At 34.5% G+C, this 17,514-nt stretch overlaps 1 protein-coding gene across 1 annotated transcript; it reads right to left on the minus strand.

The window, feature by feature from the left end:
• Window positions 1-6,793: 6,793 nt before the first annotated feature.
• Window positions 6,794-13,455, minus strand: LOC143245284 (innexin inx2-like). Its single transcript, XM_076491455.1, has one exon. The coding sequence runs from the start codon at window positions 13,287-13,289 to the stop codon at window positions 12,201-12,203; it is 1,089 nt and encodes a 362-aa protein (XP_076347570.1). The 5' UTR covers window positions 13,290-13,455; the 3' UTR covers window positions 6,794-12,200.
• Between the last annotated feature and the right edge of the window lie 4,059 nt (window positions 13,456-17,514).

Genomic DNA, 17,514 nt, shown 5'->3' on the forward strand with positions numbered 1-17,514 from the left:
GTTACTTCAACGTTTCGATGTTTTCTTAAACAAGTTTACTGGTCGTAATCTCAAGTCACGTTTTTTTTTCACGAGCTACTTTACGTTCTTGTCAGATCTTTCCGAATCTCCTGTTAGTCCTGAATAAAATTACTGGGGAAAATTATCTAAGAAAGAGTATCATATGGGTAAACAAGATAAGTTGTATATATGCAAAAACGGCTCGTTTGGGTTGAGAAAATATTTTACATAGAAGAGCGAACAACGTTTCGACCTTCTTCGGTCATCGTCAGGTTCACAAAGAAAGAGGTAACTGACCGGAAGCTGACCACATGTTTGGAAGGGGTTGTGTAACTGAGTGTCGGAATGCAGAGGGCGGTGTTAGATGTTTGAACATATAGTTTTATTTTATTATATTTAATATAGCTATAAAGGCGTTTCTTTATATTGGTTTATTTTGGGCGTAAGTTGTTGTATAAATAAGGCTTCTTTAATTTTGCGTTTGTTTATGTTTGTTTCTTTATTTAGTATTTGAGTGTTTTCTATGGTTATGTTGTGTTTATTTGACTTGCAGTGTTCGAAAACGTGTGAAGGTGACTTTTATGTTCTTTGAATCTGGTTTCCATTTTTCTACTTGTTTCTTCAATATAGAAGTCGTGGCAGTTATCACATTGTATTTTATAAATAATGTTGGTGTGGTGTTTGTCAGTGTAGTTTTTACATTCTATAGACCTCAGTTTTGTGCCTAGTTTTTGAATAAATTTGGTTCTAACTGGAATGTCATATTTTGTTACTAGTTTTTGCCAACTGTTGGTTATTTGTCTGCTGATGTCAGGAATATATGGTATGCAGCAGTATATGGTTTCGTGATTTTTTGATTCGTGAGATATATTTACTTTAGTTGGTTGATTTTGGTTTCCGTCTAGGTGTGTGCGTATAATGTTTTCTACGGTTTGTGGAGGAAACTTATTGATGTTGATGAAGTATTGTTTTATTTTGTCTAATTCATCGTTAATTTTATCTGGTGAGCATAGTTTTATGGCTGTGTTTATTTGGTTTCTTAGTATGTTGAGTTTTTGTTTTGTTTCATGTGCTGAGTCCCAAGGAATGTATAGTCCAGTATGGGTGATTTTTCGGTGGATTTCTGTTTTGAATTGTGTGTCGGTTCTTGTAATTTTGAGGTTTAGAAATGATATTTGATTGCTTTCTTCCTGTTAACATGTGAAGTTGATGTTGGGATGTATAAAGTTAATGTGATTGAAAAAATTAAGTATGTGTTCTGTAGATTTGAATCCCGCAACCGTGTCATCTACATATCTGTACCAGTATAGTGGTGGATGTAATGCTGTGTTAATTGCTTGTGTTTCAACTTGTTTCTTAAAAATATTGGCTAGAACTGGTTATACTGGGTTGCCCATGCTTAGGCCATTTGTTTGTATATAGTTGTGGTTGTTGAACATGAAGTTTGTCTTTATCGTAGTGAATTCTATGAGGGTTGCTAATTGGTTGCTGGGAATGTCTATAGTTGGGTTAGGGTCTCGGATATAGAGTTCTAAGGCTATCTCGCAGGCTTCAGTGGTTGGAACTTCTGTAAGGAGAGATATAACATCGAAACTGGCCATTAAGGCTTTATGATTAAGTTTATTTAGATTAGTTTTGAAATTAAAAGAGTCTTTGATGAATGAGCTGGCTGATGTTACATATTTGGAGAATGCTCATGCTATGTATTTACCAAGATTGTAATTAAACGATTCATTTGTGGACATTATTGGTCATAATGTACAATCTGGTTTATGAGGTTTGGGGATGCCGTATATTTATGGTGTGCGTGAGTCGGTTTTACGTAGGTAGGAATAAAGTGTTTGTGAAATTGTGTTGGCTTTTTTCATTTGTAGTAGTAATTTGTTCAGTTGCGTCTCGTGTGTCTTTGTTGGATTTGTGTGTATTGGTTTAAATTTGTTCGTGTCTGATAGGATGTTCTTCATTTTTTAGATGTATTCATTCGTGTTCATTTTGACTATAGCGTTACCTTTATCTGCTTTTAGAATTTTTATGTTTTTGTCTTGTTTTAGGTTTTTAATGGAATTAATGTCTCTTTTTGTAAGATTATATTTTAGCTTTCTGTTTTGTGAAATTATGTTGATGGTTTTGTGAGAAAATTCTTTGAAAAAATGGTTTAAGATGTTGTTTTTAGGTGTTTCTGGAAAATATAAATTTTTAATTTTTCCTGGGAAGTTAGGCTGTTGGATGTCAATAAAATTATCTAAGTTTTCTTCTTTCTGTTGGTTGTTTTCTTGTTTTTATTCTCTGTAGAAAGTATCACAAGTCTCCTGGCTAGGTCTTCTAAACATGTTTTGATTTATATATGCAAAAACGGCTCGTTTGGGTTGAGAAAATATTTTACATAGAAGGTCGAACAACGTTTCAGGTTCACAAACCTGACGATGACCGAAGAAGGTCGAAACGTTCTTCGCTCTTCTATGTAAAATATTTTTTCAACCCAAACGAGCCGTTTTTGCATATAAATTTCTATACAAGTGGGTTTTCTCGACATCACTGAAGGTAAGTTGCGGTGTGGAGGGAAAAGGGGGTCATCTGTATTTCAGAACGGCTGATATGGGTATTAACACTTATTGGTAAACAAAGAACAGCGTTTCAACCTGCAGGTGACCTATGAAGGTCGAAACGTTCTTCTTTGCTTATCAATAAAAGTGTTAATACCAATACCAGCAGTTCTGAAATACATACCAATACCAGCCGTTCTAAAATACATACCAATACCAGCCGTCCTAAAATACATTTTTATTTCAAGTGGGTTTCTCCTCATCAAGAAAAGGTCACATGCCACCTAAAAAAACAACATAATTATTGGACATTAATCAAGTTAATAAGTCTTGTTTAATACCTGAATATCTCCAGAGTAAGTTAATAAGTCTTGTTTAATACCTGAATATCTCCAGAGTAAGTTAATAAGTCTTGTTTAATACCTGAATATCTCCAGAGTAAGTTAATAAGTCTTGTTTAATACCTGAATATCTCCAGAGTAAGTTAATAAGTCTTGTTTAATACCTGAATATCTCCAGAGTAAGTTAATAAGTCTTGTTTAATTCCTGAATATCTCCAGAGTAAGTTAATAAGTCTTGTTTAATACCTGAATATCTCCAGAGTAAGTTAATAAGTCTTGTTTAATACCTGAATATCTCCAGAGTAAGTTAATAAGTCTTGTTTAATACCTGAATATCTCCAGAGTAAGTTAATAAGTCTTGTTTAATACCTGAATATCTCCAGAGTAAGTTAATAAGTCTTGTTTAATACCTGAATATCTCCAGAGTAAGTTAATAAGTCTTGCTTAATACCTGAATATCTCCAGAGTAAGTTAATAAGTCTTGTTTAATTCCTGAATATCTCCAGAGTAAGTTAATAAGTCTTGTTTAATACCTGAATATCTCCAGAGTAAGTTAATAAGTCTTGTTTAATACCTGAATATCTCCAGAGTAAGTTAATAAGTCTTGTTTAATACCTGAATATCTCCAGAGTAAGTTAATAAGTCTTGTTTAATACCTGAATATCTCCAGAGTAAGTTAATAAGTCTTGCTTAAAACCTGAATATCTCCAGAGTAAGTTAATAAGTCTTGTTTAATACCTGAATATCTCCAGAGTAAGTTAATAAGTCTTGTTTAATACCTGAATATCTCCATAGTAAGTTAATAAGTCTTGCTTAATACCTGAATATCTCCAGAGTAAGTTAATAAGTCTTGTTTAATACCTGAATATCTCCAGAGTAAGTTAATAAGTCTTGTTTAATACCTGAATATCTCCAGAGTAAGTTAATAAGTCTTGCTTAATTCCTGAATATCTCCAGAGTAAGTTAATAAGTCTTGTTTAATACCTGAATATCTCCAGAGTAAGTTAATAAGTCTTGTTTAATACCTGAATATCTCCAGAGTAAGTTAATAAGTCTTGTTTAATATCTGAATATCTCCAGAGTAAGTTAATAAGTCTTGTTTAATACCTGAATATCTCCAGAGTAAGTTAATAAGTCTTGCTTAATACCTGAATATCTCCAGAGTAAGTTAATAAGTCTTGCTTAATACCTGAATATCTCCAGAGTAAGTTAATAAGTCTTGCTTAATACCTGAATATCTCCAGAGTAAGTTAATAAGTCTTGTTTAATACCTGAATATCTCCAGAGTAAGTTAGTAAGTCTTGCTTAATACCTGAATATCTCCAGAGTAAGTTAATAAGTCTTGCATAATACCTGAATATCTCCAGAGTAAGTTAATAAGTCTTGTTTAATTCCTGAATATCTCCAGAGTAAGTTAATAAGTCTTGTTTAATTCCTGAATATCTCCAGAGTAAGTTAATAAGTCTTGCTTAATACCTGAATATCTCCAGAGTAAGTTAATAAGTCTTGTTTAATACCTGAATATCTCCAGAGTAAGTTAATAAGTCTTGTTTAATTCCTGAATATCTCCAGAGTAAGTTAATAAGTCTTGTTTAATACCTGAATATCTCCAGAGTAAGTTAATAAGTCTTGCTTAATACCTAAATATCTCTAGAGTAAGTTTTTATTAGTATTTCTCGAGGAAACAATATGATAACTCAAGATCTAAAGAAACTGTTACATTTAAAATCCATGATGAATATTGATAAATTATATATCATATTTTACGTGTCAGGTAAACTATTTTTATAAGATAAACATTTTCTGTGTTTAAAGCTCATAAGGCCGATGCTTTGGTTATCTGATTCCAATGACACAAGCGGATGATAATTGTGACCCATACCTCCTACCTGTCCATAGAAGGTCAATCCCAAGCCCCCAACAAATACCAACAACATTGAAGGGTATACTGGAATACTTCCAACCCCAAGTGTCATCACGTGTTTTGTTTTATTAGTTGCTTATTTCGAACCTATTAACGTTTTTAGATATACGTTTACATGAATGGTTTATTTATTCTGTATATACAGTGCTTTTCATGTTGCTTGTCACGATAGATAAGGTGTAATGTTGATTCATTTGGAATAACTGGCTTGAATCTTGGAATATTTGGCACAACTATTATCACGACAAACGAGAAGTGACATCATAAAGAACGGGTTTATCTAGTGTCGCTTCAAGCTTCAGTAAACACAGAATCACTGTTTGTGGACGGCTTTATTAACATGTATAAGCTAAAACGGAACCTACCATTGTTTTGGATACCATAAAGAACTGTAACAATAATGCTAGTCTTACCACCATTGTTCTGGCTACCACTACAACCACCAACAGTACTGATAGCATTATCACCATTGTTTGGGCTACCACTACTACCACCAACAGTACTGATAGCATTATCACCATTGTTTGGGCTACCACTACTACCACCAACAGTACTGATAGCATTATCACCATTGTTTGGGTTACCACTACCACAAATAACGCTAACAATAATGCTAATCTTACCACCATTGTTCTGGCTACCACCAACTCACCATTGTTTGGGTTACCACTACCACAAATAACGCTAACAATAATGCTAATCTTACCACCATTGTTCTGCTACCACTACTACCACCAACTGTACTGATAACCCAAACAGTGGTGATGGTTAACTCTAAGGTGAAATTCAAATGAAATAACGTTAACGTTAATATAAGTTAGTATGTGTGTGTGTTTTCTTATAGTAAAATAAGCTAGCTCCTCCAAGTATTAATATGTTCATTGTGCTGTTATTTTATTACGGGTAAAAATAAAGAGATAAAAGGAGGGTTTGTTAAAGGATATTTATTGTATCTACTGACTGGAGAAAATACATTCCTTACAATAATAACAAAGAGGATTTTCTGGTTACAATCACAACACAATGGTTATAGGTGTATATGCAAATTGTGGTGCATGTAACGTGGTAATGTACACGTTTTCGCGAGGCCTGAAATCGTTGTTATCCTTGAAACGTTACATCCGTGACGTCAGTATTTAAGTGTTATTTCTCCGGAAATGATGTCATACTTTCATTCCACTCTCCGAATGTATGAGTTACAGGACTGACAAAAGCATAAAACGAAAATCCCACGAACGAACCGACACCTCTGAACATACGTCATTGAATTTTTAAGGGCATTATTTAATCCCTAAGAGGAAACGTTTTAGTGAACACTCAATCAAACATTTTAGTCTACTCTACGTTCTGAGTCTCAAAGGCTTTTTAAAGTTAAGACTGTTACATTACAAAAAAAAAAAAACATTTCACAAGTTTTTATGGTATAAATGTCTTGTCAGAAAAGTCTGTCTCTTGTCAAATGTCTGTACATTATATTATTTTAAATGATGGCTTTTCTAATGGTACTTGGAATGTGACCCTACATGATTCACGTGGATGTTCTGAACTTCTGCCAATTCTTGGGATACTATCTACCAACGAATACTGGGATTGATTGTGCCATTATAACATCCTAAAGACCAAAAGGGTGAAGGCATTCGAACTTGCAACCAGCAGTTGCGAGTTGAGTGGCCTTAACTATAGCCTTTGCTAAGAGAATAAAATATTTTGAAATGTACTTTTAAATATCTAGCTGTGCTAAAAGCAACCCAAAAAGTTGAGTTGTGTGAACGTAATAAGACATTATTTTTATTCATATGTTGCTACCATCTTACCAAAACATCTCTAACCAGACCACTCTTTGTTTGTTGTTAAATCCAAAGCTGTACAATGAACTATCTGTCCTGTCCCCACATAAAGAATCAGACTCCATATTTTAATGTTATAAGCCCTCAGTTCTAGGAACTGCACTCGAGTTTAGAAATAAGAAACGAGCAACAACTTAGATAAATGTATAAGTATTTTATTCCGAAATAGAGAAACACAAAGACCGTAATTACATAAACATCTCCAATGTGTATCAAAACCATGTTTCCATACAAAATACCTCCACTATCTTGTTACATGGAAAAATCATCCTTAAAAATAAAGGTAATACTGTATAATCACAAATTTCTTACTAGTGAAAATACCTATACTAATATTACGTATACATAAACGTATGTATTATATTAGTATAGGAAAATATGCTACTGCGTATTAAAAATCACGTAAGTATCTAATTGCGTATATTAAGGCTTTAACACGTAAATATATGTCGGTCATTTAAATACATGTGGTACTACACGTACATAAACAGTATGTAATTTAATACCTAAATCAATAATATAAATATGTTTAACAATATTTGTTATTTTTATCACAATTTTGTATTGAGCTCTAAGCAAACCTCACAGGTTTATAAGAGGACTCTATCTAATCACATCACACACTTGTGGGAATGTATCTTTTGTTTAAAAAAAGTACTATATTCATTGTAACAACCAGCAATAATTGCTTCACTTTATCTTCTATGGTCCACTATCTAATTTAAATGCCAATGGGGAAATTTTAAAAGATACGATACATTCCTTCACTGGATGATACAGGATAATACGGAGTATCGATTCTCATGATATTTTTTATTTCTGAACACTGTAAAACGAGCTATCTGCGCTGTGTCCATTGCAGAATCTAAACCAGACCTTTAAAGTTTTCAGGATTAGCAGGAAGACACTATTGGTGTCAGGTACACTGGGAAAATCAGCAGTATGGATTGATGGTGAATATTTACTGTAACACTTCAACGAATAGAATAATCAACTTCCTACACTTTTAAAGCTCCTAATGTTATCTTAATTCATGCTAAAAAAAAAGAGACACCGGTCAACCGCGTACGATGTGAGATATAGTAGTTACCATGGGAAAATATTGGTTTCTATAACAACTAGATCTACTAAGCTCCTTGTTTTCTAAAATATGCCAATAAAATACGTAAAATAACAACATATTGAAATCTCTAAACCAGCACAAGCGATTATTTTACGATCAAGTAATTAACACAGCATTTTGTCTAATTAAAAGGAAACTATCTAATCGGTTCGTTTGCTTTCCACATGTGATCTTTTCAAATAATGATTTTGTTTTATTTTACCATACGATTTCCAGTAAGGATTTAAACAGTATTCACGAACCTAGGTGAAGTTTTGATTGGTTGTTTGTTTCAGGTTTCAGCGCCAAGCTATGTGGTCATGATCGTTCCTTATTTTGAATTGATAGACGAGAGAAAAGTTAGTCCAAGGAATTTACTTATAATTCCTGAGAAACTTGTTAAGCCGAAAACTGAGATTCTACTGTCATTCTTACAGTGCACCCACAACTCAGAAGTGAGTTTGGGACGCGTATTTGTGGCAACGGAATACGAACCATATACCTTTAGATTCACATTTCGTGCGCGCTAATTACCAAGGCACTCTCAGCCCATAGCGAAACAGCCTCGGAAGCTCATAAATTTGTTCACCAACGAATGATGGTATAATTATGTTGTTTTTTTTTTAAATTACATAGTATCACCACTCAAGCTATTTTGTAAAGGGAGTTCAATGTTTTTTGGAAAATATCCTTATAGAGGTAATGGGTTCAATAGAAGTCAAATATTTCAATTTAAATTTCACGTGTGACGGGTTTACTATCACGTATTTATTTTAATATCAATGTTTGTTTTGGTTAAATGTATATGTAGAAATACATGTAATTTATACTGTTAGTGTGTGATACCCAATTCCTACCTAATCTATAAATTTGTAGAAAACTCTAGAGAGTAAGAACCAACAATGTACTATCTGTATAAGTAAAATACAAGTATTGTTGCCTTAGCTGACATGTCTAGAAAATCTAGACTCAGGCTTATAAAACATAACCAACGCAACGCGGAAAGCGAGTCTTTTATAGTGTTGGCTTTCTACAGTCAGTATATTATAAACCTCGGAAACTAAAACTGTAGTAAACATTCACTAATCGGGAAACTAAAGATATTTGACCAGAAACGTTTATAGATTTCGAACATTACAAACCGTTTAACTTCAGTGAATTAGCTTCGGATGTTATTATTTCTACGAGGACGTTAGAAAAAAATCTTACGTGTGAAGAAGCTAGCTAACTTCCCTTTAACTGAAGTGTACCTATGTATCAACACAGAATTAATTCACTCATCATGAACCGTCGATAAAAGATTCAGTTCCAGATCAGATAGAAAACTCAGTATTGTTTATAAAACTTTTGTTTCTATCATTGTTTCTAACAACTGGTATTATAAATTGTGTTTTTTATATTAAAAATATTTGTGTTGAGAAATAAAACTGTATGCATTAATCTTGTTGGCAATTATTATAAAAAGCATACATATTAAACATAAACAGCATACATATTAAAATTTAATTTTAATTAACTATTAAATTCAAATTTCCGGATATTTGAAAACGTAATACGCAACATAATCAATCGAGTCTCTTAAGATACGTAACACGCACTTTTGTGAACTGTATATGGAGTTAATTCAAGAAAATGGTTCACGTCTTTATAGCAGAGCATTCTGTTTCTAGAATGAAAGAACAGAAGGTATGTTTAATTTATCTTGGTAAAGGAATGTGCCATCTCTCAGTGTATATTTAAGAAAACTGTAGAAGAAAAGCTTTAAATTATTCCAATAATTTTCTTGTAACTAAAAACAATTGTTTAGCCCTGTTGCTCTATGGCTGCTTTAAACTCCATTGGAACAGCATTTGAGGCTACTTTAAAGTCCTTTGGAACAGCATTTGAGGCTACTTTAAAGTCCATTGGAACAGCATTTGAGGCTACTTTAAAGTCCTTTGGAACAGCATTTTAGGCTACTTTAAAGTCCATTGGAACAGCATTTGAGGCTGCTTTAAAGTCCATTGGAACAGCATTTGAGGCTACTTTAAAATCCTTTGGAACAGCATTTGAGGCTACTTTAAAGTCCTTTGGAACAGCATTTGAGGCTACTTTAAAGTCCATTGGAACAGCATTTGAGGCTACTTTAAAGTCCTTTGGAACAGCATTTGAGGCTACTTTAAAGTCCTTTGGAACAGCATTTGAGGCTGCTTTAAAGTCCATTGGAACATCATTTGAGGCTACTTTAAAGTCCTTTGGAACAGCATTTGAGGCTGCTTTAAAGTCCTTTGGAACAGCATTTGAGGCTACTTTAAAGTCCTTTGGAACAGCATTTGAGGCTACTTTAAAGTCCATTGGAACAGCATTTGAGGCTACTTTAAAGTCCATTGGAACAGCATTTTAGGCTACTTTAAAGTCCATTGGAACAGCATTTGAGGCTGCTTTAAAGTCCATTGGAACAGCATTTGAGGCTACTTTAAAATCCTTTGGAACAGCATTTGAGGCTACTTTAAAGTCCTTTGGAACAGCATTTGAGGCTACTTTAAAGTCCATTGGAACAGCATTTGAGGCTACTTTAAAGTCCGTTGGAACAGCATTTGAGGCTACTTTAAAGTCCTTTGGAACAGCATTTGAGGCTGCTTTAAAGTCCATTGGAACATCATTTGAGGCTACTTTAAAGTCCTTTGGAACAGCATTTGAGGCTGCTTTAAAGTCCTTTGGAACAGCATTTGAGGCTACTTTAAAGTCCTTTGGAACAGCATTTGAGGCTACTTTAAAGTCCATTGGAACAGCATTTGAGGCTACTTTAAAGTCCATTGGAACAGCATTTGAGGCTACTTTAAAGTCCATTGGAACAGCATTTGAGGCTGCTTTAAAGTCCATTGGAACAGCATTTGAGGCTACTTTAAAGTCCTTTGGAACAGCATTTGAGGCTACTTTAAAATCCTTTGGAACAGCATTTTAGGCTACTTTAAAGTCCTTTGGAACAGCATTTGAGGCTACTTTAAAGTCCTTTGGAACAGCATTTGAGGCTACTTTAAAGTCCATTGGAACAGAATTTGAGGCTACTTTAAAGTCCATTGGAACAGCATTTGAGGCTACTTTAAAGTCCATTGGAACAGCATTTTAGGCTACTTTAAAGTCCTTTGGAACAGCATTTGAGGCTACTTTAAAGTCCTTTGGAACAGCATTTGAGGCTACTTTAAAGTCCTTTGGAACAGAATTTGAGGCTGCTTTAAAGTCCATTGGAACAGCATTTGAGGCTACTTTAAAGTCCTTTGGAACAGCATTTTAGGCTACTTTAAAGTCCTTTGGAACAGCATTTGAGGCTACTTTAAAGTCCTTTGGAACAGCATTTGAGGCTACTTTAAAGTCCATTGGAACAGAATTTGAGGCTACTTTAAAGTCCATTGGAACAGCATTTGAGGCTACTTTAAAGTCCATTGGAACAGCATTTTAGGCTACTTTAAAGTCCTTTGGAACAGCATTTGAGGCTACTTTAAAGTCCTTTGGAACAGCATTTGAGGCTACTTTAAAGTCCTTTGGAACAGAATTTGAGGCTGCTTTAAAGTCCATTGGAACATCATCTGAGGCTACTTTAAAGAGACGTGGGGGTTAACGAGAATAAGGTTGTGTTTGTTAACGTGTTAAAATTAAGAATATTTTAAATACTATTCGTTATAAACGCTGCTTAGTAAGTTTATAATACGGGAAAATAAATTTTCGGACGGTTTGGTGGTCCTAACTCCTTTCTGATCTGAGTAATATTATTTGATTTACGATCTCAGCTCGTGCGGTAAATACGGATAACAAAACTAGGTTGATATCTTCATCGCTTGTATATTGCATTGGGATCATCTTAGCGTAATCTACTTTCCTAAGTGCAGTCCGTAAAAATAAATGTTTTTAAATATAATATAGTGAAAATAATACATGAAACAACACGTGTACAAAAAAAATATTATCCAAAGACGTAAAACACTTTGAGAAAAATTAATCATTTGAAAAGAGAGTATCACACCTACCAACTCACAAGGATTATGACTGGGTTTAAGGAATCCAAAGATTTACGGTTTACCTTGTCCTTCAAAAATGGGCGCATTACATCTGTTGCTCTATCCTGAAATATAAACTCGAATTCTTTTATAAAGAGTAATAATATAGCTGTCAGACTGAGTTAGAAAACAATATATATATATATATCAAATTCAATTGTCAAATTTTTACTTTTTTAACTGTAGAATACCATTCTTATTTTACTTGATAAAGGTATTTGTTTAACACATCAGTTTTCTATAAAGGCTATTGTATTTTAGCATTGTTTTCTACCTTTTGTTAACATGCTTACACATATCAAGCTTCGATTACAATATAAAAGATTTATAATTGTGGCAAACGAAAATGTGAACAAAGGCTTATAAGGATTAGCTCTTTTTGTTACTTGGATCTTAAACATAACTGGGATTAAACGACGCTCTCTACACCTTTCCCTTCTAATCTTCTGGCAAAATCCTCAATCAGATCTCTGTAGTTCAGACTGTCCACGTTCTTGCAGAGGAGTTCCAAGAGGAACCAATCGCCCAAAAGGCATCTGTTGAGGACCATCTCTAGATAATCTGCATTGGTCAAGCGAGCTCGATACCTTAAGATCAATAGGCGGGAACGGGGCCAGAACACGATGACCACTCGGTAAAGAAGAACTAGTCCAGACAACACAGCCAAAAGCACAAACCAAACCCATAACAAAACATATATTTTCTCATTAATAATATTAATTGGTAGAATGCACATGGCGTCGTGACGCTGGACGTCACCGGAAGAGCCATATTTATGGAAGGTACACTTGGTTAAACGAGGGAACACTCTGATCATGGGGTCATAGCGAAGACTCCACTCCCACTCTGTGAACTGGATAACCTTTGAACCATAATGAGAGAAATGGCCACCTAGAAATGAGTCAATTAGATACATTTGTCCTACAACGTTGATAAAGTTTAAAAACTCACAGAAATAGTACCCAGTGACGTAGAAGTTTTGGTTGTGAATATTATTCATTAGATAGTCAACCAGAATGCCTCTTCTTTCTTGCTTTTCGTTAGGTGTTAAAGTGGGTGTATTGAGCTCCAACATCAGGGATCGAATACGGCTTTTTTCCCATCCTTTCCACAAGTGACGAGGAAAGTAAAACATAAGGGCTTGGAAGAACAGTACAAAACAGACCCATTGGTAGTAGGCATGATAAACCCTATCTTCTCCTGGTATGTACTTATCCACTCCTGGATAGGGGATTTCCACACCAACCTTCTTATGCCAAGCACTCTCGACACTGAAGGTGGTGTGAATCCAACAGAAGGTGTCCAACACCCTCGTGGGAATATCATCTCGCGAGATGCAGTCGATGGGGTCACCGATGTACTGTCTGGAAGTCACAAGCAAACTACAAGCCAAGAGAATCACTACAGTGGCTCTGTAATGGAGTCGAAATACGTTGTTGTCAATAACTACCGCACGGGGTTTAAATAACCCTTTCAACGAACCGAATATCTTATCCATTATGATTAAAATTTATACAACTAGGCGTTAATATCACAGTCTAAAGTCTCCAAATCTGAATATAGCTTTATTTCTCCGTAAGGCAGCTGTAAGTTTTTACATTGAGAAGCCACGAGTCCAGATGTTTGCTCTCTCAAAGAGACGTTCGGTCGCACTCGCTCGGCCGGCCATGCGTGGTTACAACTATAAAGGAGAAACGTCACACTAGTCAGCCAATCAAATCAGCTGAATCTTTCCAACAGCGACTAGAATAAGTGAATTACCCCAATCTCTTACGGTGAATATATATTTTTTTCCTATTTTGTCATATTCATACTATTCTCATAATCCACCAGAATTTTAGCTATCTACCAAATGCGTTCAATTACACCCTGCTAACTTACAATTTGGATTCGAACTGTAACCCCAGAACTAACCTGCAGATAAACTATTTTGTAAATGTACTGTTTCTAAACTTAACGTCTTTATTTTATATCAAGTTGTTTGCATATAATTAATCACGTGAGCTATGTTTAAAACACATTTATTTCAATATGAATCTAGTGTGCTATATATATATATTTCTTTAATTTGTCTCTTTGTTTAGTTTGCTATAGAGTTCACATCTTTCAAATCGAACAGTGGCGTGTTATACCACACAAACTGCATGCTCTCACGGGCTTGAAATAGATATCGAGTTATTCATTTTCGATATTCAAGCCGTTTATCCAGATAGATTCATCTTTCATAATCAGTGTAAGTTTTCCCTAGTGCTCAGGCCGACAAGTTCGATGTCTATACAGAAGCCTCGTTTTTGTCCCACGTTCCAGTTGCCCAATCTCAGAGCTATATCGCGTCCACTCGGAGTTTCTAACAAGGTCACCACGTACATCTGTAACAATATATTTCTAATGCCTACAGATGTTTTTATTCTAACATGGATGGTTATCAAGATATGTTTAGAAATAAATGCATTTAAACATTACCTGATAAATGTTCATTCATATTTCACAAACGGAAGAAAGGTAATGTTCCCGTATTTGGTTCTCTCATTGTACCACTAAAATATGTGTGTATGGTGATTTCTACATAATACTGAGAAATATATTTTAATGTTTTTATTTTTAGATATATTCTTTTAGATATAAGAGATGATACGAAACGGTTCCAGATATCCAGAGGGATAATCTACGAAGACTCAAAAACACTGAGCGTGATTTATATCGAAAAACAAAGAGTTAACAACACAACTGTATTGCTAACAGTTACCAATGGAAAGGAAATCTTAAACAATACGATAGCACAATATTAATAAAATAATTTGGGTAGTTTGATTATCAAACAATGTATTGAATCTGTAAACAAATTAGATTGATGAAAAAATTTGCCATTTTAATGTGACCCCTAAAGTCTTCAAATTTATAAGGTATATTCATTCATTTATTGTATTAATTAAGGGGAATTAATCATAATTCATTAAGGACTAACAAATTACAATAGGCATACTTCTTATGAGCTTGTTTCCAATTGGGGTTATTATATCGCATATACTAAACATATACAGCCATATATCGGTCATTATATTACAATGCTCTCTCTAAACAAGGTCGCTGGATGTAAGGCACTCTTCAGTTTCCCCTGAGAATTTAAGGCCTTCACACCCATGTAATAAAATAGACGGACATGCAGGGGCGTTCAACGGCCCGCGACGAAACTCGTGGAGCGTGTCTCGTGTGTCTAACGTGTCACCAGACCAGTCACCGAAAATCAGAATTATGGAGTCCTTTTGACAATGTTTTGAATGTAGTTATCTTACACCGATTGTATTACGTGTCAACTCAGTGTTATGAGTAGAATTTAAATAATATTAATACAAATCCTTACCAAAGAAGTTAAACTACTGATAAAATTTCACTACTTTAAAACTATTAATTAAGTTACGAGCTCCGTTTAGATTCGCCAAGTTCGTTCATATATTTAATTAGTTAACGTTTGGAAGAGGTAATATAATTTTTTTTTTCTTTGTCTCGAGAACGGGCAAGGAAAGATGAATTTTGGGGATGTTCTGTTCTAGGGGTTCTAGACAGTTTTTGCACCTCTCTTCTTCCCCAGTCCCTTACTGTAACTCCATTTTGTTTGTAACTCTCTACAGTCAGTGGGTGTCCTTCATACGTAGCTCTTTTTTGTTAATAAATTAATTTTAAAAATAAAATAAATTATTCTGTATCAAAATAACTTTCACAACAAAGAAAGTTTATTTTAAATATATGGATCTAAAACAACGCAATATTTATCTGAAATTATTTACAAGTGGCTACTACTGAAGCTTGTTTTGTTATTGTTGTGTGTGTTTGAGACAAATTAGGTATGGTTTTAGAAATCAAAGCCATAAGATAATACATATATATTTCAAAATATGAATTGAAATGGTTTCTTTGGTATGTAATGCTGTTCATCCATATGTGAAGAATAAGAAAGAAATGGATTATATACCTAACTCATCTGAAAGCAGTAGAGGGAGTGATGATACTGTTGTAACATACATAACTATCTCCTGTATGGGCCCCGGCATGGCCTGGTGGGTTAAGTCGTGCGACTCGTAATCCGAGGGTCGCGGGTTCGCATTCCCGTCGCGCCAAACATGCTCGCCCTTTCAGCCGTGGGGGCGTTATAATGTGACGGTCAATCCTACTATTCGTTGGTAAAAGAATAACCCAAGAGTTGGCGGTTGGTGGTGATGACTAGTTGCCTTCCCTCTAGTTTTACACTGTTAAATTAGGGACGGCTAGCGCAGATAGCCCTCGAGTAGCTTTGTGCGAAATTCAAAAACAAACAAACGAACAATATCCTGTATGAAATACTATATTTTATATCAGTTATTTTTTATTACACACCACCCAGTCAAAGATGCCTTAGGATACGCACGAATTGTCGTATAATTCTTGAATCGAAGTTACTTCTATATTCAATATTTCAAGGGGAGATACGTACACCAGTGTCAAGGTGATAACACGATCCAATGTTAATGTTAATAAATAGTTAGCAACTTCTCGTGAAATACTTGGCTCGTTTCTGGCTAACAGAACTTACACCCTCTTACTGAAGAACTACAGAATTAAATTACAGAACTTACGCAATAGAATATTGCGTAAATAACTGCATAATATTTTCGAGATGTTTTCCAGTTATACATCTAACGTTTCTGTTGTTCAAAACAACTTGGTGCATCACAACTTCGTAAAAAAAATTATTAAATTACTTCGTATATCCTCAGAGAGTCACAAGGATGTAATTATAACAACCACAAATTATTGTATCGCTGTCCCTCTTTTGAACAATGAGACTTTTTGTAAATGTATTGTAACTATCACCATTGTAATAAGTATCATAAATATGTCACATGTTGTAAATATCATGCGTCGTTATAATTATAAAATAATACATAAATTTAAAAAGGTAATTCCTCATGGAAATATATAGTGTTTCTATAGACGTTTCCACTTGTCCCTGTTGTACCAAGTTTAAAGTTACATACTATACAAGTACCTCCAAGAAAGTCCCTAGGGACTCTCCTAAACGTACCAGAACCCTTATATTAAAAATAATTTTTTAATCACTGCTTTGTAATATTGTTCTTGAGGTTGAGTTTGCAAGGAAGAAGCCTAAGTTATTTTGAAGTCACTACCCTACGAACTACAAGAAAATTTGTAAATCGTAATATTACATATATTTTGTGTATTCACTATTGAATGCAAATCGCGTTCTTCCCTACGAAAGTGGAGTGTGGCTTAGTAGTCTGGAGCACCCGAACTGTGAACTTACAGAACATTTCTCGACCTTTTGCCTCAAAAACATATCCACGTGACTCAACGGATAAGGCATTTAACTTCTGATAATGTCGCCTTGTTTCTTGTCGTCAACTTTGTCATCAGCCTTGGTCTACTTTTATCTGTCTCCCGAACGTCAAGATACTTCTGATGTTATCATATCCGCATGATTACACAGGCCTATTATATGTCTTGATATATTTACATGTTCTGCAGTACTTCCTGTTCGCTGCATCTGAAAATGATATCAGTTTTTCCCCATCCTGTACAGATATTTTCACAAAACATCATATGTGCGTTTACATAAATGCATCATTTCATTTAAATTGGATTACATTTCATTATGCTTAAAATGTTGACAACCATTGGCTATAGATTTCTCTAGACCAATCGCGACGTCTTATCGATTGTTCTGAAAC

The sequence above is a fragment of the Tachypleus tridentatus genome, chromosome 2 (assembly GCF_004210375.1).
Source record: "Tachypleus tridentatus isolate NWPU-2018 chromosome 2, ASM421037v1, whole genome shotgun sequence".
NCBI classification, from domain to species: Eukaryota; Metazoa; Arthropoda; class Merostomata; order Xiphosura; family Limulidae; genus Tachypleus; species Tachypleus tridentatus.

Excerpts from the sequence above, each read along its gene's own strand:
- LOC143245284 (XM_076491455.1), bottom strand. The coding sequence starts at position 13,289 with ATGGATAAGATATTCGGTTCGTTGAAAGGGTTATTTAAACCCCGTGCG.